The sequence below is a fragment of the Benincasa hispida genome, chromosome 11, assembly GCF_027475165.1.
Source record: "Benincasa hispida cultivar pf3 chromosome 11, pf3_genome.v1.1, whole genome shotgun sequence".
In the NCBI taxonomy this organism is placed as follows: Eukaryota; Viridiplantae; Streptophyta; class Magnoliopsida; order Cucurbitales; family Cucurbitaceae; genus Benincasa; species Benincasa hispida.
Window position 1 is genome coordinate 31,501,707 of NC_143488.1, and position 25,114 is coordinate 31,526,820.

At 36.5% G+C, this 25,114-nt stretch overlaps 1 protein-coding gene and 1 pseudogene across 1 annotated transcript; one reads left to right on the forward strand and one right to left on the reverse strand.

Moving 5' to 3' along the window:
• Nucleotides 1-1,948: 1,948 nt before the first annotated feature.
• Nucleotides 1,949-2,551, forward strand: LOC150032575 (uncharacterized; annotated as a pseudogene).
• A 5,022-nt stretch (nucleotides 2,552-7,573) lies between these two features.
• On the reverse strand, nucleotides 7,574-9,209 carry LOC120089888 (putative clathrin assembly protein At4g40080). Its single transcript, XM_039047314.2, is given in 2 exon segments — nucleotides 7,574-7,794; nucleotides 7,797-9,209. Coding segments are annotated over 2 exon segments (1,086 nt in total). The 5' UTR covers nucleotides 8,800-9,209; the 3' UTR covers nucleotides 7,574-7,711.
• Between the last annotated feature and the right edge of the window lie 15,905 nt (nucleotides 9,210-25,114).

Genomic DNA, 25,114 nt, shown 5'->3' on the forward strand with positions numbered 1-25,114 from the left:
AAATTATAAATTTTATTTTCATATATTAATTAAATTTTTAAAGAAAATTAAATTAATTAAGGTTAATAATATATAAAATAAAAGAATAAATTTATGTATTAAAAGAGGAGAGAGAGTGAGAATCAAGAAAATTCACAATTTTGGATGAATATCATTCATGGGTATAAAAAAAGTATAAGAATAGTCTATTCCCATACCTAAAGCTTCAAAACTTGTACCAAACAAAGGATGGGTATCCCTTAGCCATTCCCACACTTATTCCCATCTCATTTTCTTCAATCCAAAGAGTTTAGTTACTCATCATTCTGTAATACACAAATTCAGAATCACAGACAATCATGCAATTGAGAATAAAGAGAAAGAGAAGGAAGAAACGATTAGCCGATCAACTCTCTCTCCAAGTAAGATCGTCTACTAAGGTCTTGGTTTACACCCTGAAGATTGTGTTCGTCCTCTAGCAATTTCCTTGACTCTCACATTATATGGGATGGCAAATCGTGATGTCTTACTCTTAGATTGGTCTAAATCTCAATGCCCTTCGCTCTTACCAAGATGTTAATTAAATAGAGATACTGTGCAATGTTGTAAGGAGCGTTGTGACACTGTTAGTGTCATGACAAATGGTAGGAGACCGAACGTGTGCCTAAAATATGAAAACATATGAAAGAAGAAGCTACTGCAAATGTACATTGCTAAACAAGTAGTAAGTTGAAAATATTCCAAGTTTCGAACCCAAATAGATGTAACAAAGATTTAATAGTGTAGAAAATATTTTCATCAAGAAAGTAATTGGAAAGAAACTAGAAAATAATTGGGAGAGAAGATTGTGTTTGTGAAATAAAAAGCAATGAAAAAATTAGGACTCAAGTATTCGCATACCCTTTGGTTAGAAAATGTTCACATTTCATGCAATTGCAACTTTGAATCAAACTTAAATGTGGTAAACTAGATTTAATATATATATTCACATGATGTTTTTCTCTTACATGAAGATTATTATTATTTAATGAATTTCCATACAAATATATTGTAAGATTATTGATTATATAAAAAATAGTATTTTATTTACATCAAGTGCAATAATTACATTTGAAGTTCTTGAGTTTATATCTAAACGAGTGTAAAAATTTGAAAAAGTATTTGTGGAATTGAATGATGGAATAAAAAGTTCAGGTAAAAATGTCATAAAAAATTCATACTTTTCACATTTACAAAAAATTGTACCACATATCCACACCTCAACCCAACTCAACTCTACACTCTTAACATAAACTTCTTAAACCAACTCAATTCAACTCAACATCTCAAATATAGATTATTACCAACTCATCTTAACTTTGCAACCCAAACATAGATTATTATTACTAACTCAACTCAACTCAACTCAATTCTGTATACCAAACATACCCTAAATACCTAAAATCCTATCAATAACAATTAATTTTATATTTATTATGATTATTATAATAAAATATAGATGTGCATTGCTTAGTGTCCCAAAGATCATGTGTCACAATTTATATTGTCCATGTACATTGTAGTAATTCATGCTTCGTATCAATGTAAGTCCACATCCTACTTGCCACTTTGTCTATAATAATGGCCTTTGGTGGATCTTAAAAATATATATCCATTGGAGAGAAATCCACACCAAATTTCACTAAAATTTCTCATTGTCAAATTTTATAATTTTAGTTTTTATTTATTTATTATTATCATATAAAAAATATTATTGTATTATATTTTTCCATATATGTATTCCCATTGTGCTCCTCAATTTCATAACATATTATCAGCACGAGCTCCTATCGTTTTCTCTGCTAAAGGTAGGTCCTAAAGGTATGTCTGTTTTCCCTCTTCGTTATAATTAATAAATTAAATGTTATTTTGCATATTTAGTACATATTAAATTTCTAATATAAATACAATATTTTGTGATAGTGTTGCCATGACAAACCTTACAGAATTAGAATATGCACCCCTTGACATTAATGGCAATAATTATTTGTCATGGGTCCTCGATGCCAAAATTCACCTAGATGCTATGAACTTGGGAGAAATAATTAAAGAAGGAAATGCGACATTTAGTTAGGACAAAGCAAAAGCTACAATTTTTCTTCGTCATCATCTCTACGAGGGATTGAAAATGAAGTATCTTACAATAAAAGATCCTTATATCTTGTTGACAAATTTGAAAGAGAGGTGTGATCATGAAAAAACAGTTATTCTTCTTAAAGCTCGTTATGAATAGATGCACTTGAGGCTACAAGATTTCAAATCAATAAGTGATTTTAACTCCGTATTATTTAAAATCAGTTCAAACTTGTTGTTATGCGGAGAGAAAATTACTGATGTTAATATGTTAGAGAAGACATTTTCTACATTTCATGTCTCAAATATGCTCCTACAGCAGCAATATTGAGAGAAGGGTTTTAAACAGTATTCTGAATTAATTTCATGTCTTCTCGTGGTCGAACCAAATAACGAGTTATTGATGAAAAATCATGAATCTCGACCAATCGGAACAACACCATTCCCTGAAGTGCTGTAAATTTTAATAATAGTTGTGGTCGAGGTTGTGATCGTGCTAGAGGAAGAAATAATTATTATTTTTGTAGTCGTTCTAATCATTTAAATTTTAAAAGAACTACATAAAATGATGATCACAAAGGAAAAGCTCCACAAGATAAAATTTCAAAGAGTGTTCAAAATAATACTAGGCTGGGTCACGTTCCTATCGTACGTCAAAACACTTAGTTGACCTCTATCAAACCTCCCTGAAGAAAAAGGAAAAAAATGTGGAAGAAAATTTTGCATATCAGGATAATGACATATTTGACCATCCCACATGACAAATTTAGTTATGACAGATTTCTTTGAATCTCCTAAAGAGAAGATTAACACATCAAGTGTTTCTTTTGACTTTGAGAATATCTAGACTTAATATTGTTGTTTTCTTTTATCTATCTTCATGTTTTTTTTAGTAACTTTTGTATATTTTAAGTGTTGTTTTTCTTATTGTAATTATAATCTCTTAATGAAAAAACATGGATTATTTTCATATATTGGGTGTTTAAAAAATGAGCAAAGAAAATCTATGTCTGGCAGACAGTACAACTACACACACAAAACTTACAAATAGAAAATACTTTTCCAAATTGACAATGTTGAAAGCAAAAGTACAAACAATATCAGGTTTTGTAAACTTGATTGAAGGTTTTGGAAAAGCAAATATTATTTTCCTTAGAGGAACAAAATTTACAATTGACAATGCATTATTCTCTAGTCAATCAAAGAGAAATTTTCTAAGTTTTAAAAATATACATTGCAATGGTTATCATATTGAGACTAATAGTAAGAATAATGTGTAATATCTATATATCACATCCACTGTCTCAAATTAAGAACGTATATTGGAAGAGCTGTCTGCTTTATCTTCTGGATTGTATAATACTCATATACGAGTAATTGAAACATATGCAACAATAAACCTGAAGTTCATGAATCCAGACATATTTATAATTTGGCATGACCGATTGGATTATCCAGAATCTATAATGATGAGGAGAATTATTGAGAATTCAAATGGACACCCATTGAAGAACCAGAAGATTCTTCAATCTAATAAATTATCATGTGATGTTTGCTCTCAAGAAAAATTGATAATTAAACCTCACCAGCTAAAGTAGGGACTAAATTACCTGCATTTTTAGAACGAATTTATGGTGATATATGTGGATCCATTAACCCATCAAGTGAACCATTTAGATATTTTATGATATTAATAGAAGCATCCAGCAGATGGTCACACGTGTGCTTATTATCAAGTCGAAATTTTACATTTGCAAGATTACTTGCTTAAATAATTAAGTTAATAGCATAATTTCCTGATTATACAATTAAGACCATTCGTCTTGATAATGCTGATGAATTTACATCCCAAGTTTTTTATAATTATTATATGTCAATTGGGATAAGTGTTGAACATTATGTAGCCCATGTTCATACACAAAATGGTTTAGCAGAATCATTTATAAAACATTTGCAATTAATTGCAAGACCATTACTTATGAGAGCTAAGCTTCCTTCATCTGTATGGGGACATGCTATTTTGCATGTAGCGTCACTTGTATGCATTAGGCCAATAGCTTATCATAAGTACTCGCCATTACATTTAGCTTATGGTCATGAGCCAAATATTTTCCATCTGAGAATTTTTAGATGTGTAATATATGTTCCAATTGCTCCACCACAACGCACTAAGATGGGTCCTCAAAAGAGATTAGGAATATATGTTGGATATGATTCCCCATCAATTATTAAATATCTTGAGACCCTGAGGGGTGATGTATTTACTGCACGGTTTGTTGATTGTCATTTTAATGAGACAAATTTTCCAACATTAGGGGGAGGAATTAAGAAGTTGGAAAAATAAATTACATGGAATGCATCGTTATTGTTTCATTTATATCCCCGTACAAATCAATGTGAACTTAAAGTTTAGAAAATAATTCATTTGCAAAATATAGCAAATCGATTACTAGATGCATTTATAGATGCAAAGAAAGTAACTAAGTCACATATACCAGTTACAAATGTTCCATAAAAATTTGGTATTCCAACACAACAAGTTGTCATTAATGAGTCTGGAACATGCTAAAAGCATGGTAGACCAGTGGGTTCCAAAGATAAAAATCTTTGAAAATGAAAAATAATCAATAGTGAAAAAGACTTGGTTGAGGATGTAAATACCTATAAAGAAATCATCGACATGACTAGTGAGGAAGGTGAAATACCTAAAGATAATAATGAAATTTCAATAAGTTATGTCATGATAGGAAAAAGATGAAATCGAACTAATGTAATTATTGACAACATTTTTGCATATAATGTTGCTCTTGATATTATATCTGAAAATGAGGACCCTGAACCAAAATCTGTTGAAGAATGTCGACATAGAAAAGATTGGATTCAGTGGAAAGAAGCAATCAAGGCAAAATTAAACTCATTTTCAAAACGTTAGGTTTTTGGACCAGTAGTCCAAACACCAGAAGCTGTTAAAGTAAGATATAGTTCTTCTCCTACAAAAAGACATTGGAACAAAATTAAGCATATACTACGTTATCTCCGATGAACAATCAATATCGATTTGTTTTATTCAAATAAATCAAATTTTGATTTAGTTGGTTATGCAAATTATGGATATTTATCTGATCCACACAAAACTAGATCTCAAATAGGTTATATGTTCACATTGGAGAAACTGCTATATCATGGCGATCGATGAAACAGACTATAATGATCACTTCCTCAAATCATGCTGAAATTCTTGCAATTCACGAGGCTAGTCGAGAATGTGTTTGACTAAAGTCAATGATTCGACACATTTGTGAAGCGTGTGACTTGTCTTCTAATAAAAATCTTCCAACAATATTATACGAATACAACACAACTTGTATAGCCCAAATCAAAGAGGATATATTAAAGGAGATAGAACAAAACATATTTCACTAAAGCTTTTCTACACTTATGATCTTGAAGAAAATGACAATATCACTGTACAACAAATTTGTTCGAAGGATAACATGGTAGACTTATTTACAAAGGCATTATCAACCGCAACTTTTGAAAAACTTGTGCCTAACATTGAAATGTGGCAACTCAGAGAAAAAGTAATGTTTTCATGAGTGATAGTAAATATATTGTATTCTTTTAGGAGTATATATTATATGAATATGTACTATTTTTTCTTCACTGGGGTTTTTTCCCATTAAGTTTTTTCTAGTAATATTTCAACGAGGCATATTTCATATATATATACATGGACATCTAAGGGAGAGTATTATGAATATTATAATGAAAAATAGATGCCCATTACTTAGTGTCCCAAAGGTCGTGTGTTTTGTAGTATTTCATGAATACTACAAAACAGATGCCCATTACTTAGTGTCCCAAAGGCCTATTATGAATATTCATGTTGTCCATGTGCTTTGTAGTATTTCATGCTTGGTGTCATGTAAGTCCACATCCTACTTGCCATTTTGCCTATAAATAGTGACCTTTGGTGGATCTTAAAAATATATATCCATTGGTGAAAAATCCATACCAAAGTCCCCTAAAATTTTCCATTGTCCAATTTTATAATTTTAGTTTTTATTTATTTATTATTATTACATAAAAATATTATTATATTATATTTTTCCATATCCGTATTCATGTTGTGTTGCTCAATTTCATAACAATATTGGACAATTTGAAATTATTGTCTAAAATCTAACTCATTTGACACAATTTCCATTAAATGAAATGTTGTATCTTGCAGTCTAGTCTATATGTATGTACGCATGTATGTATGTGGGTGGGTAAATCGAAAAATCGGTAAAACCAAATTGAACCAAACCATTCTGCTGGTTTCATTTAGTTTTTTTAGTATAAAATCGGTCATCTTGATTTGTATTTGGAGAAAACAAAAATATATTAGTTCGAATTAACTTTTTTTTAGAAAAACTAGTCAAAATCAAACTGAATTGAAGGTATATATACCCATGAAAATAAAGTAACCTTAAGTTCTTTTTAGTATTTCAATAATTATAGTGCATGTATATTTGTTGTTAAGAAAAAAAAGATAAATTATTATGGTGTATGTATATTTGTTATATAGAAGAAGGCTAAGTAAAAAAAAAAAAAAAGTGCAATTTTAATTTGAATAGCAGAAAGAAACAATGTAAAGAAAAAAAATCGGATCGAATAAAAACCAATCTATTGGTTTTTGTTTTTTTATTGGATAGTAATTTGATTTCAAAGCGGATTAATTTAGTTTGAACTTTGACTGATTCCAAAACCGAACCTACTTTTTTCTCTAATATATTATATTCTTAAGGAAACATTAAATAATTTATATATACATAAATACAACGCAACAAATACACCAAAATCCTACTATAGATTTTGGCCCAGATTAAATTATTGAACTCTGACATAAACTGAATAAGTTTTTATACAACTTTGTTAGATTTTATCTAAATTAGGCTGTAAACTTAAATAAGTGTTATAATTTCAATCTTCAGTGCAATATTTGCTAATTCATTATTTTAACATAAAATAGTGTAAAAATCCTCCTCAAACTTATTAGTTTTAATAAAAAAAAATTACATACAAATATAAGAATTTTTTAGTCCAACAAAAAATGAGAGATCACCTACTTAAGATTTATATCCTACGAGTTTTATTCATACTTAAATGAGGAAGTGAACAAACTAAACTAATTTATTACTTGCTAATTCATTATTAGAGCAGGTAGATTGTCTTATCAGATTAGTCGGAGTGTACATAAACCAATCCAAACACTCATAAATACAAAAGAAAGGAAATGAGGGGCATTTAAACCACAAATCTATTACTTGCTAACATTTGACAAAATTTTAGCTATAATTTCATTTCTCTATAACATATATATATATATTATCAATTTCATATTGAAAATATGTTTCATAATCATTAGAAAATCTTTTTTAACAATATTTTGAGTGCAAATTTAGGTTAAAATTACAACACTCCTAGCTAAGATTGAGAGTATCTGAATTTGAGGTTCAGTTTAATAAATTTAAAAAGTTTAGAAATTTTGTTTTTCCCCCCTCAAAACACATACACACAAAACTTATTTACAAAAAAAATAAATAAATAAATAAAAAAAAATAAAAATACAATACAATCATTTAAGCAGAAAGTACGATTCCCTTGTACCTGGAACCGGAAACCCTTTGCACGTTAAATCGAACCGCTCAGACCGAACCGAAGCGATTCACAATAAGAACCAGCAATGGCCCGCTCCATAAACCGGCCCGAGTCGCTCATCCTGCTCTTCGTCCTGGCCAATTTACCGCCCTCTTGATTTTCCTTGGACTCCCCAATCAAATTCTTGGTCTCTCTAATGGAACCCCAAAATTCATCCATCAAAACTTCGTACTTTGAAGAAATTCCCTTGGATTGCTTTTCTTTGCAATCATCGAGCCGTTTCAACGCGCAAACCAACTCGACCGATTCGCCGAAACTGAGGCAACTGAGCCGCTGATGAAACTCTGTAACCCGGATTGAAATTTCCTTCATAGCCGACAAGTAATCGTCACCGACAAAGGCATAGATCTTATCCGCCAATCTGTTTCCATTCAGATGCAAACAGTGAGGCATTTTCGAAGTTTCTTCGATTAAACCCACCAAAGATTCGGTCTCTTTAAGCAAATCGGAGTTCAAAATCCCTGAAATCTGCTCTGTTTTCTTCTCCTTCTCTTCGTTCGAGGTCGAAGAACCAACAAAAAACCCCAAAATTCGGGAAATAGACAAAACAGTTTCGATGTACTGAGCGTACCATCGAACCCAAGAGGAAAGCTCCCAAGAAATGGGATTGGAACTGTCGCGGAAATCGGAGAGTTTGAGGTAGTTTCTACCGCCGGTGAAGGGAAAAACAGAGAGCTGGTCTTGTAGAATGAAGCCGCCGTTCTTGACGATGTGGTGAACGGCGATTAAACACTTGAGGGCGACGGCGGAGTTTTGGGTGGTTTGGAGGCGGTCCATTAAGACTTCGACGGCAGCAGCGGCGGTGGCGCGTGAGGTTTTGCCAAGAGAGAGAAGTACACAGAGGTGCTTCTCCCTGGGCGGCGCGTGGGGGTCGTGAGTGGTGGCTCGGAGGAGAGCGAGTTGAAAGGAAAGAATGTTGGGCTTAGCCAGAAGCGCGGCTTTGCTTTGAGAGGCTTTGTCTTTGATGAGTCCAATTAAGGAACTCAAATTTTTTGTGCTCACCATTGGAAGCCTGAGAAAAACATCTACAGAGAGAAGAAGATATTTGGGTATGGAGAAATTAATTGGATAATTTTTCTTTTATTATTATTATTTTTTTTCAATTGGAGGCATTTTAATATCTGGCCTACTAAAGTCGTTTTTGGTCATCGCCTCTCACAGCTGTTTGATTCTCCACGATTGTTTAATTGTTTTATCTCAATTTCTTTTAGTTCATTCTTCAATCTTCATGGGTCAAAACTTGCTTCTTCAACTGCACGATACAATATACTATTAGAAAAAATTGAATGGTCAAAAGCGATAAAATGGAATATAATTTGTACCATATGAAAACTTCAAAAAAGTACATTAGGAAAAAGAAAAATTTTACAAATAAAGAAAATATCAAACTATTTATAGAAATAGTAAAAAAAAAAAAAAATTGATAGATTTCTATCAGTTTCTGTCACTGATGGATATGAATAGATTTCTATCGGTTTCTATCATTGATGACATTAATAAATTCTCTATCATTGTATAAATAATTTCCTTGTTTTTCTATTTTTTAAATCTCCTATTTTTTAATGTCAAATTGAATAGCCACATATCTATATCTTTAGCTTTTTAAATTAAAAGAAAATAATTTACTTCAACCATGTTGTATATAATGATTTAGTCTCCAAATCTAAAGCAACCGTTTACTTTATATAATTTAAATTTTGTAATGATTACTTTAGTCATAGTCTTAATTCTTTTTTTATCTAAACGATCGTTTAGACGACAACGAGATTGCGAAGCCTGATCGTCTAGATAATCGCATAACACACGAAAAGGTAAACGATTTACCGTGTGATTACTCTGCGATCGTATAATCAATAACTAAGCGATGAGGCATGCTGAGCTATACGATCGTCTAGTGCGCGCGCGCGTTAAACGACACCAGAGTATCCGATGCTCAGCGATCGTCTACCTTATCGTCTACACGACCCGACCAACGCTTGGTCGTCTTCTTCCTCGAAGAACAACAACCCTTGCTCCGAACTTCTTTTCGAACGATTCAAAACTCAAACTAACTTTGAAATTACAGACTCAATAGCAGTTAATTATGCCAAAAACGTAGGGGCCTTTACAATTAACTGGAAAATGTAAAAGAATTTAACAAACCGAGGTTTCATCCCAGAAAACTCCATTAATTCACACAGCCACAAACGATTTAACAATTAAAATAGATAGTAGACATGCTAATACCCACCGAGAATGTAAATGCAATTCTTTGCAGCAATGAAATTGGAATATCAGAAAACTGTCTTTGATACCAATTGAAGGAACTCTTATACAAGAGTACCTATGAGCGGAAGTGAATCTTTCTAATTCATTGTGACAAAATTTCCACATATACATTCAAACATACAAATTTGCATTCATAACGCTATATTACTGGCATGCTAAAAGGATAAAAACAAGAGACCGAGAGAACATACCAGTTGAAGACTTTTCTTCACGTGAACGAACGCCTCTCGCTCTCACTAGTTTAACAAGTAATCGCCCAACAACACCTTGGTCGTCTACACGAACAGCTTCGCACGAACAATAGGCAATGGGGACGACACTACCACTTGGAGCCCTCAGTATTCTCGGAGTGAGAATCCAAAGGGTGGGCTTTGATGGAATTGGTAGAGGGGAGGAGAAAAGGCTATCGTGTACAAAGGATCAAGCAAGTGGGAAAATTGAAAGACTATCGTATAGTCAAGTGCTTGATCGTTTAGTGCGGGGTACACGATCGTGTAATAAAAGCTACGATCGTTTAGTTACGCTCAGGCGCTAAGCGATAGTCTATGAAAAGGTAAGCGATTGCCTAGATAAAGAGCGCGTGGGTATGCGATCATTTAGTAAACAGACACTATCGTATAGGCTCTCAAACACTAAGAGATAGAAGGCTTATCACACTGTGAGCGATTATGTGTCACTTTTGCAAAATGAAAACCATTTTCATTTTATTCTTCAGTTACTAGAACTGAATTAAACTTCCCACTAACACACGAATTCGGAGAAAGCCGACCAATTATCTCATAACCGTCCAATTAATAAAATAATAAATATAACCATATTCATAACCTATAGTTTGATATCATATATCAACTATAGTGTTTTCTCCTCTACATGATATAAATCATATTTATATCTAATTTCCTCTAAAATAATGTATCTCATACATTTAGTCAATCATATCATATATAATTAACCAGTTCAATTATATCATATATAATCAAACTCCCTCTTGTCAATTGAACATTTCCAATTAACCCAAAAATTGACTCTCAACTTTTATCCAAGCTACCAAGGGGACCTTATGGACCTATGGCTCGAAGCTCCAACGGTACATGAATAGCTGACTAAACTCTTTAGCCACGAAATCCACTATCCGTTAACTGTCAGACATTCTACTAAAGACCGACAGCTGAACTCTTCTTACCATAGATATATTTTTGTGTCCATCGGATATAACCAATCATGAGTATGATAACCCTTCACAGATGCTCGTAAGTACAACTGGGCCAATTTATCATTTTGCCCTTGTAGTTACATCTCACTCCTTATGTACCACTGATCCTTCTAATGAACAATACAACATAGTCCAACTATGTGTGAACACCTCTTGGGCCATGAGAAGGTGTGTGGTGCCACATCGTTCAAGCCTTGAAATCAGCCCTTAAGGGAGCTATCTATCTACTTACCCCTACTTCGGGGAAGGAGTGAATTCCATCTTGCGTAGCTGAGTTCCCAACTCCCAAATCAGACGAATCTCAAAGTGGTAGGTTTGAGTCTGCGCCCTGGCCACTCGCACCCATACAAATCAAAGAACCACCCTCAATGGCAGGAGTTCCCAACTCACTCAGGATTGAGGTCATGTTACCTATGATCATCCTAGTGAAGTGAAGTTTCAATCTTGAACGGTGTTATATAACGAGACGTTTACACTTCGTGATCAGGTTTTATATAAACTCTTTATATAAGACGCCCCCACTCGCATGTTCTCTATACAAATGATCAGGATCAGACCATCTGTGACAAGTCACAACACTTGTAACCATTCCACAAAGCGAGCCACATCCGTAGCATTACCAGGATAAGATTTCCTGCCTATATCCATATGCTACAGACCATTTTGGTTATCCCTTAAGACATGATCCACTTGTATGTCACCACATACATGCTTAAGTTACATAAAGATAACCAGGGATTTTAAGTTTATTGGTTTGTGGTAAAGCAAATAAAACATCAAAATGAGCCAAATCAAGAAGTGAAGTAAATATCATATATTTACATCACAAACATTCATACAAACTGTTTACAAACTAAGGACATGAGACTTTAGGGCATCAACCCCAACAATCTCCCACTTGTCCTAAAGTGAGTGTGGGTGTACAAAAAACTAGTACAAATCAATAAACTAGGGCATAAAAACCCAGTACAATAAAATCTCCCACTTGCCTTAGTCCAGCTGCGGGCGGTCCCGTAGACCCATGCTCTGAAGGTGACCCTCAAACACTGTAGCCGTGAGAGCCTTCATAAACGGGTTAGCAACATTGTGCTCCGAAGCGATCGTGACGATTGCGTCCCCTCGATGCACTATCTCGTGGATCAGGTGATACTTCCGCTCTATGTGTTTGCCGCGCTTGTGACTCCTAGGTTCCTTGGAGTTCGCCACAGCACCACTATTGTCACAATAGAGGGTGATTGGCTTAGACATATCTGGAACAACTTCCAGTTCTATCAAGAACTTCTTGAGCCAGACGACCTCTTTAGCAGCTTCGCAAGCAGCTACGTACTTCGCCTCCATAGTGGTGTCGGTGATGCACCCTTGCTTAGTACTTCGCCACACTACAGCCCCTTCGTTAAGAGTAAAAATTAATGCTAAAGTGGACTTGTGAGAGTCCTTATCAGTCTAAAAGTTAGAATCCGTGTATCTAGTAAGGATCAAATCCCTAGATCCATACACGAGCATGTAGTCCATCGTTCTCCAAAGATACTTATTATCTTCTTATTATGTGTGTTACACTACGCATGGATGAATATAATGCGATACTACTTTTAGATGTATGCGTTATTAATGAAATGCTTGTAGTATGCTATGTGTTGTCACAAGTTTCCTTGCGTTGAAACCAAGTATAATTCCAACGCAAGTTTCTCAGAGTGATCCGAGGTCAAACACAGGGATTGTTGTCATTAATGTGTTACATTTGTGATATATGCGATCGAGGGTTTTTCAATTAATAAAAGTTGTGTGTTTATACAGGAAATTAAATTGCGGTAAAGTAAAATTGTGTAGATAAAGTAAAGTTGCGATAGAAATAAAGTGGGATAAAAATAAACCTAAGCTAACGTGATGCAAGATACAAGATACATGATATACATGATGCTGAGTTCGAGATTGACTGTGAAGTTTATACAAAGGATCGTTGTATGCGATGGCAAGGCTTATGGATGAATCAGAATGGGAAGGAATAATTAGTACAAACATCGTAAGATTGTTAATTGTGTTAAAGATATAACTAAGGTTCCACTTTCCCTTGGCGTACACCTCTCAGTGATCGGCCGTGTTCCCATATCTCTATGGTGAAATAGGGATGAACATGATGAACGCAAGGTTGCTTTCATCTCTGGAAGTACTTCTCACTTTAGTGAACCCATTCTTCTAACCCTCTCTCGATAGATTGGAATGACATCTTCACTTCTGCTCTCACAGGTGAAGATGTCGTCTAACATGCTTTGACTAAACATAATTATTTCCTCAACCCAATTAATTACTTGTTTAATTCATGCTAATTATCCAAGGGATTAAGAAAACATCACGAAGAAAGTGAATTAGGATGAACGAAAATAGAGACAGAAATGGAGATGGAAATGATCATGACATTCAATACTAAGATTTAGCGTCTGATACATGGTGTGAATGATAAACTAAGAAGATGAATAAGATTGATGATTAAGAGATAGAAACAAATACAGAAGAGTGTCAACGTCTTGACACAGATCTGGACGGTGGATTTTCTTACCGGCATATGGAATGGATGAAGAGAAGAGCTTCCCTCTCAGGCTTGCTCGTCTGGTAGAAGTGACCTCGTATAGAGCTTCACGACGGGGATAGAAACGATTCTTGCCCGGAGACTCATCTCTCAGCCTTATCTCTTAATTCTTCCCAGATCTGCTCAGATTAGTCGCTTAACCAGTCTCTCTCATAGATCAGTATATACAATTCTCTATGTATTCAAGCGTAATTTTCAGTGAATTCTCCGAGGCTATTTATAGATGAAGGCTTGACTCTTTGACTTATGATCCCCACTTTCTTGTTATGTAGTTCCCGAAATGGTGGAGTGAATATTCCTTCTGTTACACAATCAATCCCGTCAGAAATGCACAACGGTTAGCTGTACATTCATCAGACTCCTCCACATTTGCGTTGCTCTTTCACATCTTCGATTGTGTGCCTGCATGCGGTGTTATTTTTGATTACCGCATGCGGTTGAAGTTAAGCTTTGGATCGATTGTCGTATGCGCCGTTATTGCATTGATCGTCTATTCATTCTTGAATGATGGGCGCAATGCGACATAGATGCGTTGTTTAGTTTATCTTGAGCCTTGAACGCATACGGTGACTTGATTTCCTGCAAAACAGAACAGAAATATACCATTCTACCATCGTAATGCTGTTAGTGGGTGTATTGACGACAATTTATAATTCTTGCATTTCTTGGCCAATTTCTATACAAACGACGCAACTTTTCTTCCTTTTGGAAACAATATCTAAATAAAACAGTATAAATAACTTGTATTTCTACAAGTTATCAGCGGTCTAGTGACTCTGGCTTGGGTTAGACTGATATCTATTGACTATTTCCACAAATGTTTGGCCTAGTACAAACCATCGCGTACATCAAACTGCAAATGATAGATGCATATGGGACTCGTCTCATTTCCTCAACCTCTTCAGGCATCTTAGGACACATGATTTTAGACAAAGTGACTCCATGCCTGAACGACAGTAGGCCCCTTTTGGAGTCCTGCATCGAGTACTTGACCAACATCTTATCAATGCTAGCCAATTCTTAATTGTAGTCAGTAGACCTACATCCTTCTCAATGAGTAGTATATCATCTACATACAACACTAAGAAAACTATTGAAGCGTTGATGTTCTTCTTGAAGACATAAGGTTCATCAACGTTCTGGTCAAAGCCATACAATTTGATCGTAGTATCAAACCGAATGTTCCAAGATCGAGATGCTTGTTTCAACCCATAAATGGACTGATTCAGTTTGTAAACTTTTTGGTCTCGACCTTGGACAACAAATCCCTCGGATTGCATCATGTAAATGGTCTCCTCAAGATTGCCATTCAGAAAGGGTATCTTGACGTCAATTTGAAGGATCTCATACCGAGAGTTCCATGAGCGAGTTTAGATTGCTCCAATTTCACAGTGTCCGAAACACAAACGATATACATTCAACACATATAGTTATCCATATAATCTAATTATCGGCATGCTCAAAATATAGTAAAATCATGGAAAGGGTTCATACCAAATGAAGACACTCTTCGAACGCTGAACCCTAAGCAGTGGAAACCTCCACCGGATCTACCAGCACCCAGCGAGTATGTCGATTGCAACAGCACGATCAGAAAGTACACGAACACACAGTGGGGACGACACCACCACAAGAGAAACCCGGGTATCCTCTGCATCAAAAACCCAAAGAGTGGGATTTGATGAGTTTGGTAGAGGACGGAGGAGAATGCATCGTGTAGACGATAAGCAAGTGGGAGATGAAACTCTGTTATCATATAGCGGAAATGCTTATCGTATAGTAGAGCTACATGATCATGTAGGAAAAACTGAACGATCGTTTAGGAAAAATGTATACGATCATTTAGAGAAAACGTGAGGTAGACGATCGTTTAGACGGACGAGCTTCTATGGTATAGTCTCTCGCGATCGCTTTCACGGATTCTTTTGGGCGCGGGTGATAATACGAATGCACGAATGGATCAAAATGAAAATGATTTTCATTGTTTTAATCCACCGGTTACCATAACCATTGCAACCCACTTCTCACATCCGAACGTGGATAAATCCGTTAAATATCAAATAATTAATCAATTAATTTAATTAATAAATATAATCATATTATATTTATATCCTATAGTTTGATATCATATATCTACTATAGTATTTTCTTCTCTACTTGGTATAAATCATATTTATATCTAATTTCCTCCAAAATAATGTATCCATACATTTTGCCAATTGTATCATATATAATTAACCAGTACAATTATATCATATATAATTAAACTTCCTCTTGTCAATTTGAACATTTCAAATTAACCCAAACACTGGTTCTCGACTTTATCCAAGCTACCCAGGTGACCTAATGGACTTGTGGCTTGAAGCTCCAACGGTAGGTGAATAGCTGTCTAAACTCTTTGGCCACGAGATCCACCATCCGTTAACTGTCAATGATTCCACTAAAGACCAACAGTTTAACTCTTCTTACCATAGATATATTTCTGTTTCCATCGGATATAACCAATCATGAGTACGATGACCCTTCACAGATGCTCGTAAGTACAGTTGGGCCAATTTACCGTTTTTCCTCTATAGTTACATCTCACTCCTTAAGTACCACTGATTCCTCTAATGAACAATACAACATAGTCCAACTATGTGTAAACACCTTTCAGGCCAAGAGAAGGTGTGTGGTGCCACATCGTTTAAGCTTTGGAATCAGCCCTTAAGGGAGCCATTTATTTACTTACCCCTGCCTCGGGGAAGGAGTGAATTCCATCTTGTGTAGCTGAGTTCCCAGCTCCCAAATCAGACGAATCCCCAAAATGGTAGGTTTGAATCGGGGACTGGCCATTCGCACCCATACAAATCAAAGGACCGCCCTCAATGACAGGAGTTCCCAACTCACTTAGGATTGAGGTCATGTTACCTATGGTCATCCTAGTGAAGTGAAGTCTCTGTCATGAATGATGTTATATAACGAGACATTAACACTTCATGGTCAGGTCTTATACAAACTTTTTGTATAAATGCCCCCACTTGCATATCCCCAACACGAATGATCAGGACCAGACCATCCGTGACAAGTCACAACACTTGTGACAATTCCACAAAGTGGGCCGCGTCTGTAGCGTTACTAGGATAAGGTTTCCCTCCTTTATCTGTATACTACAGACCATTTTGGTTATCACTCAAGACACGATCCACTTGTATGTCACCACATATATGCTTGAGTCACATACAGATAACCAGGGATTTTATGTTTATTGGTTTGTGGTAAAGCAAATAAAACAAATAACCGAGCAAAACAACAAGGTGTGAAGTAAATATCATATATTAACAATCACAGGTGTTCGTATATACTGTCTACAAACTCCTGCCTATGAGGATTTCTGTGAAACCCAAACAACAAGGATTCAGAACGACTTTAACATGGTAATAGGCAAGAAAGTCTCCTCATAGTCAACTCCCTCTACTTGGGTATAACCCCTTGCCACAAGTCGAGCCTTGAAGGTTTGCACCTTCCCATCAGCACCCCATTTTTGTTTGTAGATCCATTTACAACCTATAGGTCTTATCCCATCAGGCTGATCTACAAGATCCCATACTGAGTTGAAGTACATCAAATCCATCTCGAGATCCATGCCTTTGACCCATTCATCACGGTCTGCATCCTCTATTGCCTTCTAATAAGACAACGGATCCTCAACGTCGTCATCTGCTACCATAGCAAGGATTTCTGTGAAACCCAGATAGCGAATAAGCGGGTTTACAACCCGCCCACTGCGTTGAGGTTCCCTCAACTTTTGAGATGGAACTAACCTACTAGATGAACTATCATCAACAATTTTTGCTAATGAAGCAGGAACTTCAAAAACTCTTGTTGAAGTTTCAGTAGTTTCATTGGAAAGCTCACGTAACACGACTTTACTACGTGGACTGTGCTCCCTGATATGATCCTCCTCTAGGAAAGTAGCTTTCGTGGAAACAAACACCCTATTTTCCAACAGATCATAAAAATAACCCCCTCGTGTACCTTTGAGGTAGCCTACAAAGAGGCATAACCTCGACCGTGGTTCCAATTTCTTGGGATTTTCTTCAAGCACACGTGCCAAGCAACTCTAAATCCGAAAGTGACGTTAGCTAGCTTTACGCCCATTCCACAACTCTAGAGGTGTTCTCGCAACATCTTGGAAGGAACACAGTTGAGTATGTATATCGTAGTCTCCACTGCAAAATCCCAAAACGAGTTCGGTAAGGAAACATAACTCATCATCGAACGAACCATGTCCAATAAAGTTCTATTTCTTCTTTCTGCTACACCATTCTGTTGAGGTGTACCCGGTGTTGAGAGCTAGGAAACGATTCCATGTTCTATCAAATAATCCTGAAATCCAGAATCCAAAAACTTTTCACCTCAATCTGATCGAAGTGTTTTAATTCGTCTATTCAATGCGTTTTCAATTTCAGCCTTGAACTCTTTGAACTTTTCAAAAGATTCAGACTTCCATTGCATCAGATAAACATACCCATACCTAGAGTAATCATTAGTAAAATTGATAAAATACTCATAGCCACCTCAGGCTCGCACATTCATAGGACCACAAAGCTTAGAATGTACTAACTCAAAAGGCTCTTTGGCTCGATAACCTTTTCTAGTAAAAGGTATTTTAGTCACGTTACCCTCAAGGCAAGATTCGTACACTGGTAAAGAATTTTCTTCTAACTCACTTAGAAGTCTATTCTTTATCAATCTCTCAATCTTATTGAGATTGATGTGCCCTAATCAAAGGTGCCAAAGTTGGGTATTTTCTTTTGGAGAAGTTCGTTGACATTTAGATTGAGTTACAAAAGATTTAAACAACTCTATATTATGGAGGGAACTTAAGGCTAACCGTCTTAGGACATACATGTTACTTTCCAGATAAGTTGTACAAATTTCAACACCATCTTTATGAATAAACACTTTAACCACATTAAAAGAAAGCGTATATTTACATTGTAATAGACACTTTACAGAAATAAGGTTCCTCTTAAGTTCAGGAACTACATACACATCTTTTAAAACTAGAAACCTATTCTGTAAAGATAAGTAGATGCCTCTCACTGCCACAACTGAGACGACATGCCTTGTGCCTACTCGCATCGTCATCTCACCAGCCTTTAGCTATCACCAGGATCTAATCCCTTAAAAAGAAGAACAAACATGATTAGTGGCACCCGAATCAATTATCGAGGCCGAATCATCATTCTCCACTAAACATGTTTCTAGCACAAGTAAATCATATTTACCTTTATCTGCTTTGGCCTTAGCCTTGGCGGCTTTCCTCTCCTTCAGATAGCGAGGACAAGTCCTCTTCTACTGTTCGTCCTGGTTGCAGTGGAAACATTTTCCCTTTTCAACCGGCAGCGAACACCTCCTTGGTGCGACAGGTGGCGAGTTAGCAGACACTTTCCTTTTCCCTTTACCACCCTTCTTCTTCTTCCCCTTTGTAGAGTTAGAAGTAGAAGGTGGATTTCGTTCCTGAGCTCGAACTTCAATGGAACGTCCTAGAATATGAAGCAACATTTTCCATCCTTTTTCCTCTCCTTACTTTTCAGCACAATGTTTGCAACTCATTGAGGAGAGTTGTACGTATTGCACTTTGTTAAGAATCACATTGCTAACAAAGTGGAGAAAGCTCTCTGGTAATGAATGCAGGATTATGCTAACTTGACTGCCCTCATCGATTCTAGACCCATTCATCTCTGCCATATTGAAGTAGACCATCATACTAAGCACATGTTCACGAAAAGAGGTGCCTTCCTCCATTTTGGAGTTGAAGATGTATTTAAGAGCCTCATGCTTGAGCTGTTCATACGGTTGTCCGAACATCCCCCACAGGGGCTCCATGATCTCACGCGCAGAGACCATGGGCTCATGCTTCTTAGCCAACACGTCATTAAGACTGGCCAAGGTATAGGCTCGGGCCTTCTCGTTTGCCTGTGTCCATCGCTCATATGCCTCCCGAACATTTCGAGCGATGTTGGGAGCTGGAATAGAAGGACAGACTCCGTAAGGGAAAACATTAGATCCTCGATGATGAGTATTGTCATGATCATATGTTTCCAACTAGAAAAGTTGTCGCCAGTAAGTTTGTCGGCGCTAAGCAAAGCTATTGTAGTTGTAGCCATTTTAAAACTTGTTGCCGAAAAACGAATAAATTTTTATAAGATTTTACTAAACCACATTTTAACCAATTAATTTTAGCAAAATAGTTTCCATGTACCCTAAGTAAAAGACTTCTATTTTGCAATGATGCCCTAGCAAGGCAGAACAAACGACACCGGTGGGGTGATCAGATGCCCCTTCACTGGGATGAGACATTCTCAACCATTAAGCAGAACGAACTCTTGGAACTGAACCTAACAGCCACCATTTATTTGGTCCAGAACTGTTAACCCTTAACAATTTCGCGTAAGTGTGACCCCTCATTTTCGACGCCAGAGTGTCGCCCTAATGAGCCCACCATAGGGAAGAAGCAAATTAGAATAAGAAACTAAGTAACCTTATGCTCTTATAGGAGATCAAATAAAGAAACGCGCAAAACTTCCATCCTATAGGGGTACACTCCCAGGGTGCCTCGAGGCGATGCACAGAAACTTTATTCAATCCAACGAGGGAGACTGTGGGATATGCTGTCGCACTTCCCCACTTACTATGAACATTCTTTCCATCCACCTTGATATTGACTTACCCAAACACCATCCTTTAGGGGGAAACTCCTAGGGTGCAATGAGGCGAGGGTAGATCTTATGGTGTGGACTATAAGGAAGAAACGTGAAAGGCTTAAATGAAGCATCATATGCCCCAAGTACCTCCCACTGAATGTTCTACCTAGGGGTTCATTAACCTAGACAATCTGGCTACTGATTTTAGACTAAGTCATCTTATAAGTCTGCTAAAAAACAACTTCTGTCTATGAAATAAACAAATTCAAGTAGTCACATTTAAATACTTTAATGGCCTGTCCTTAACTTGCATGCATGCATCAAATCTATCTAATTCACCTTTCCAGGTAGGTTCCCAGGTAGGGGTGTTACGTTTCCGTCAACTTAAATACCCCAGCCTAGACAGAACCCGCCTTAGACAAAAGGTCTCTTATAGATAGATTTGCTACACTTTAACCTTTTGTTAGTCAATTTAATCCTATTAAACTAATTAAAAGATTAAAGCCTAAGGGTTGCTAATCATATTAGAACCGTGATCTTAGGTCTATGTCATCCAAGTTTTAAACATTTTAAAACCATGAATTAAATCTAAGTGAGCATGCATGTCTTTCTTATTGCTTTTAGTTCAAATTTCTCTTTAACCTTTAAAAAGAAACAACTAAAACACATTACTACACAAAAAGGTATTTATAATGCTTATAAAGTAACCTATGTGTCATGCTTCATGCAATGTCCTGTCATTACTATACATAATTTTTATCTATAAGTAATAACCAAGCAAACATGCTTTCCATACACCCTTATACTATAACAACTATAATATAAAGATGATGCATGTCAATGCTTTTTATGCATGCATAAATATAACTCTTATATTATATGATGCATGAGCATGCTCTTACGTAATTTAAATCATGCTTCTCTAAATCAAGAGATGATACATGACCAATGCATAACCTAAGGTGGGATTCTCTATATGTGCATACCATATGACATATAATTAAACATACATCTCATGTATTGAAACACATATTAATGGACCGGAATGAACCAATACTAAAACTGGAATGAAAAATTCTATCTATTACATTTTTTCACTGAGCAAACTGGTTCACAGACCGGGTTTTGAACCGCTGGACGAAGCTCCATCGTTTAGTAAACACCTCCAGGTAAACGATCGTGTAGCGCACACTAGACGATGTCGCGGAAGCTAAACGATTGCTTAGACGACAATGAGGCTACGGAGCCTGATCGTCTAGATGATCGCTTAACACGCGAAAAGGTAAACGATTTACTGTGTGGTTACTCCGTGATCGTATAGTCAGTAACTAAGCGATAAGGCTTACTAAGCTATACGATCGTCTATTGCGCGCGTTCGTTAAACGACAATTGAGCATCCGATACTCAGCGATCGTCTACCTCATTATCTACAGACCCGACTAACACTTGGTCGTCTTCTTCCTCGAAGATCAACAACCCTTGCTCCGAACTTCTTTACAAACGATTCAAACCTCAAACTAACTTTGAAATTATAAACTCGATAGCAATTAAACCAACTGGGGCATTGGTCATGGTATAAAAGATATTTTAGAGGCTCATAAAGGTCTATTTACAGGCTAGGGCCATAAAGGACTATATGAGATCCTAACAACGTCATGGCACGCTCAATTATCTATTAACCTAGCTATGTTAGGCTCTTTAACCATTATTGTAGCTCACCATATGTATGCGATGCCTCCTTATCCATATCTAGCTACTGACTATGGTACACAACTTTCATTGTTCACACATCACATGTGGATTGGTGGATTTCTCATAGTTGCGGCGGAGGCGACTAGTCGCTTCTGGCGAAGCCAAGCTACAGCTATGTCTTTGATATCTATCTTTCACTCTCGCTCAGACACTGAACGCCCAACAGACAAGCATGATTTAGTGTGAAAATCACTTTTCAAAAAAAGACGAGGTGGTCAATCAGTTTTTAATAAAGCAGGCACACAAACCAAGCTTTGAGAGTCATAAGTTGGAGACTCAGAGGGGTTCCTGCGACTTTCAACTCAGCCTTATGATATGGACATTTCAACAAGGCAACAACAGTGATCTAGGACTTGAAGTAAGGAATTCACCTAGAGCTTCTATGCTTGAAGGCAGTAAGCCAATACTGTTTGACTAGCTAAATGAACTGTAAGTGTGAATAGCTAAACTATTGCTGGCATGCTTTTCTAATTAAACAGATGGGACTCGCTGGCAGGCATACTAGGGACAAACGTGCAAAAGAACGTTCTCCTGTGCTTCCAGACATGCCGAGCTCCACATATTCTTGTACAGTCAAAAGGGGATCGATTCTGTAAAAGATGAGATCAGGATGTTGTGCTCAGCCTGGAATACAATCATGAAGTTGAAAGTACCAGAGATTCCTAGAGGCATACCGTCAGAAAAGCTTCCTTGACCAATTGGGATTTTTTGAGGAACATATCGAGAGAGAATTGGATTTGGTTAGACAATGTGTGGTTGGCCTCTTTCTCTTTCTTCGATAATTACATATCTTGAAGCTCCTCCCCCTATTGGTCGAGCGGTCCGCGCATCTACTGACACCTTTCGAAGCACTTTCGAGTGTGTGCTTTAGTTTTCGAATGTGTCGTTCATCCTCACGAGTCTACAAGCCTTTCTCATTCCAGTGCTCACCTTTTAGTAGGGGCCTTTAGTCTTTCAATTAGAGTAGGGGTCCCGAAAGAGCGGAGCGTACCGCCCCGCCATAGTCGCGAGTCTGTTTATTATGCAAAAAAACGCAGAGGCCTTTATAATTAACTGGAAATGTAAAAGAATTTAACAAACCGATGTTTCATCCTAGAAAACTCCATAAATCCACACAAATGATTTAACAATTAAAACAGAGAGTAGACATGCTAATACCCATTAAAAATGTAAATGCAATCCTTTGCAGCAATGAAATTGAAATATCAGAAACCTGGCTCTGATACCAATCGAAGGAACTTTTATATAAGAGTACCTATGAGCGGAAGCAGATCTTTCTAATTCATTGTGATAGAATCTCCACATATACATTCAAACATACAAATTTGCATTCATAACGCTATATTACTGGCATGCTAAAAGGATAAAAACAAGAGACCGAGAGAACATACCAGTTGAAGACCTTTCTTCACGTGAACAAACGCCTCTCGCTCTCACTAGTCTAACAAGTAATCGCCCAATAACACCTCGATCGTCTACACGAACACCTTCGCACAAACAATAGGCAACGGGGACGACACCACCACTTGGAGCCCTCAGTATTCTCGGAGTGAGAATCCAAAGGGTGGACTTTGATGGAATTGGTAGAAGGGAGGAGAAAAGGCTATCGTGTACAAAGGATCAAGCAAGTGAGAGAATGGAAAGACTATCGTATAGTCGGATGCTTGATCGTTTAGTGTGGGGTACACGATCATGTAGTAAAGCTAAGAAATCATCTATACGATCATTTAGTTACGCTCAGGCACTAAACGATCGTCTATGAAAATTTAAGTGATGACTGAAAATTAATTCGTTGTTGTGTTGTCGTCAAACAACTTGTTAGGTTGCTGACAACGTATGTATATGTATGTGTATGCGCTTTGCGATAATGATAATGCGATACTACGTTCTGAATGTATGCGATGGTAATGATATGCGTTCGTAGTATGCATTCATGTAGTGCGTGTCATAAGTTTTCTTACGCTGGAATCAAGTATAATTCTAATGCAATTTCTCAGAGTGATCTGAGGTCGAACACGGGGATTGTTATGATTAATGCGATAAATTACGGTAAAGAATACAAGGCGACGGTAAATAAAGTGCAGTGAAATAAATTACGGTAATAAGTAAAGTTGCGGTAATAAAGTAAATGAATAAACAATTAAATATACAAGTTGAGGACTAGATGTGAAGATGTGCAAAAGTGTCTGATGAATGCGGTGGCAAGTCTTGTGAAATGAGTCAGAAAGAGAATAGGTTGAGGGAAAGGACATCGCAAGTTCGTCAATCTTGTTGAGGATGCAGCTAAGGTTCCGCTTTCCCTTGGCTTACACCTTTCAGTGATTGGCCCCGTTCCCATATGTCTATGGTGAAATAGGGATGAACGTGATGAATGTAAGGTTATTTCCATCTCTGAAAATATTTCTCGCTTTAGTTAACACATTCTTCCAACCTTCTTTCGAGATTCGGAATAACATCTTCACTTCTGCTCTCACAGGTGAAGATGCCGTTGAGCATGCTTTAGCTAAACTCAGTCGATTTTCTTAATAAGGATTAACTTACTCACTTAATCCTTCCCCTTTACCCTGGAGGATTAGTTACACATTATGAAGAAAATGGATGATGAATGTATGGAGAGGAACAGAGAAATGACGATGAATACGATAATGATATTAAAATCTAAGGATAAGCATTTGTTACAGATAGTGAATGAAAGTTTAAAGATGAACACAGTAGATGAATAGAAAATAAGGACAAATACGGAAAGAGTGTCAATGTCTTGACACGGATCCCGATCGGAGACAATTTGCTTGCCCGCGTGTGGTAGAAATG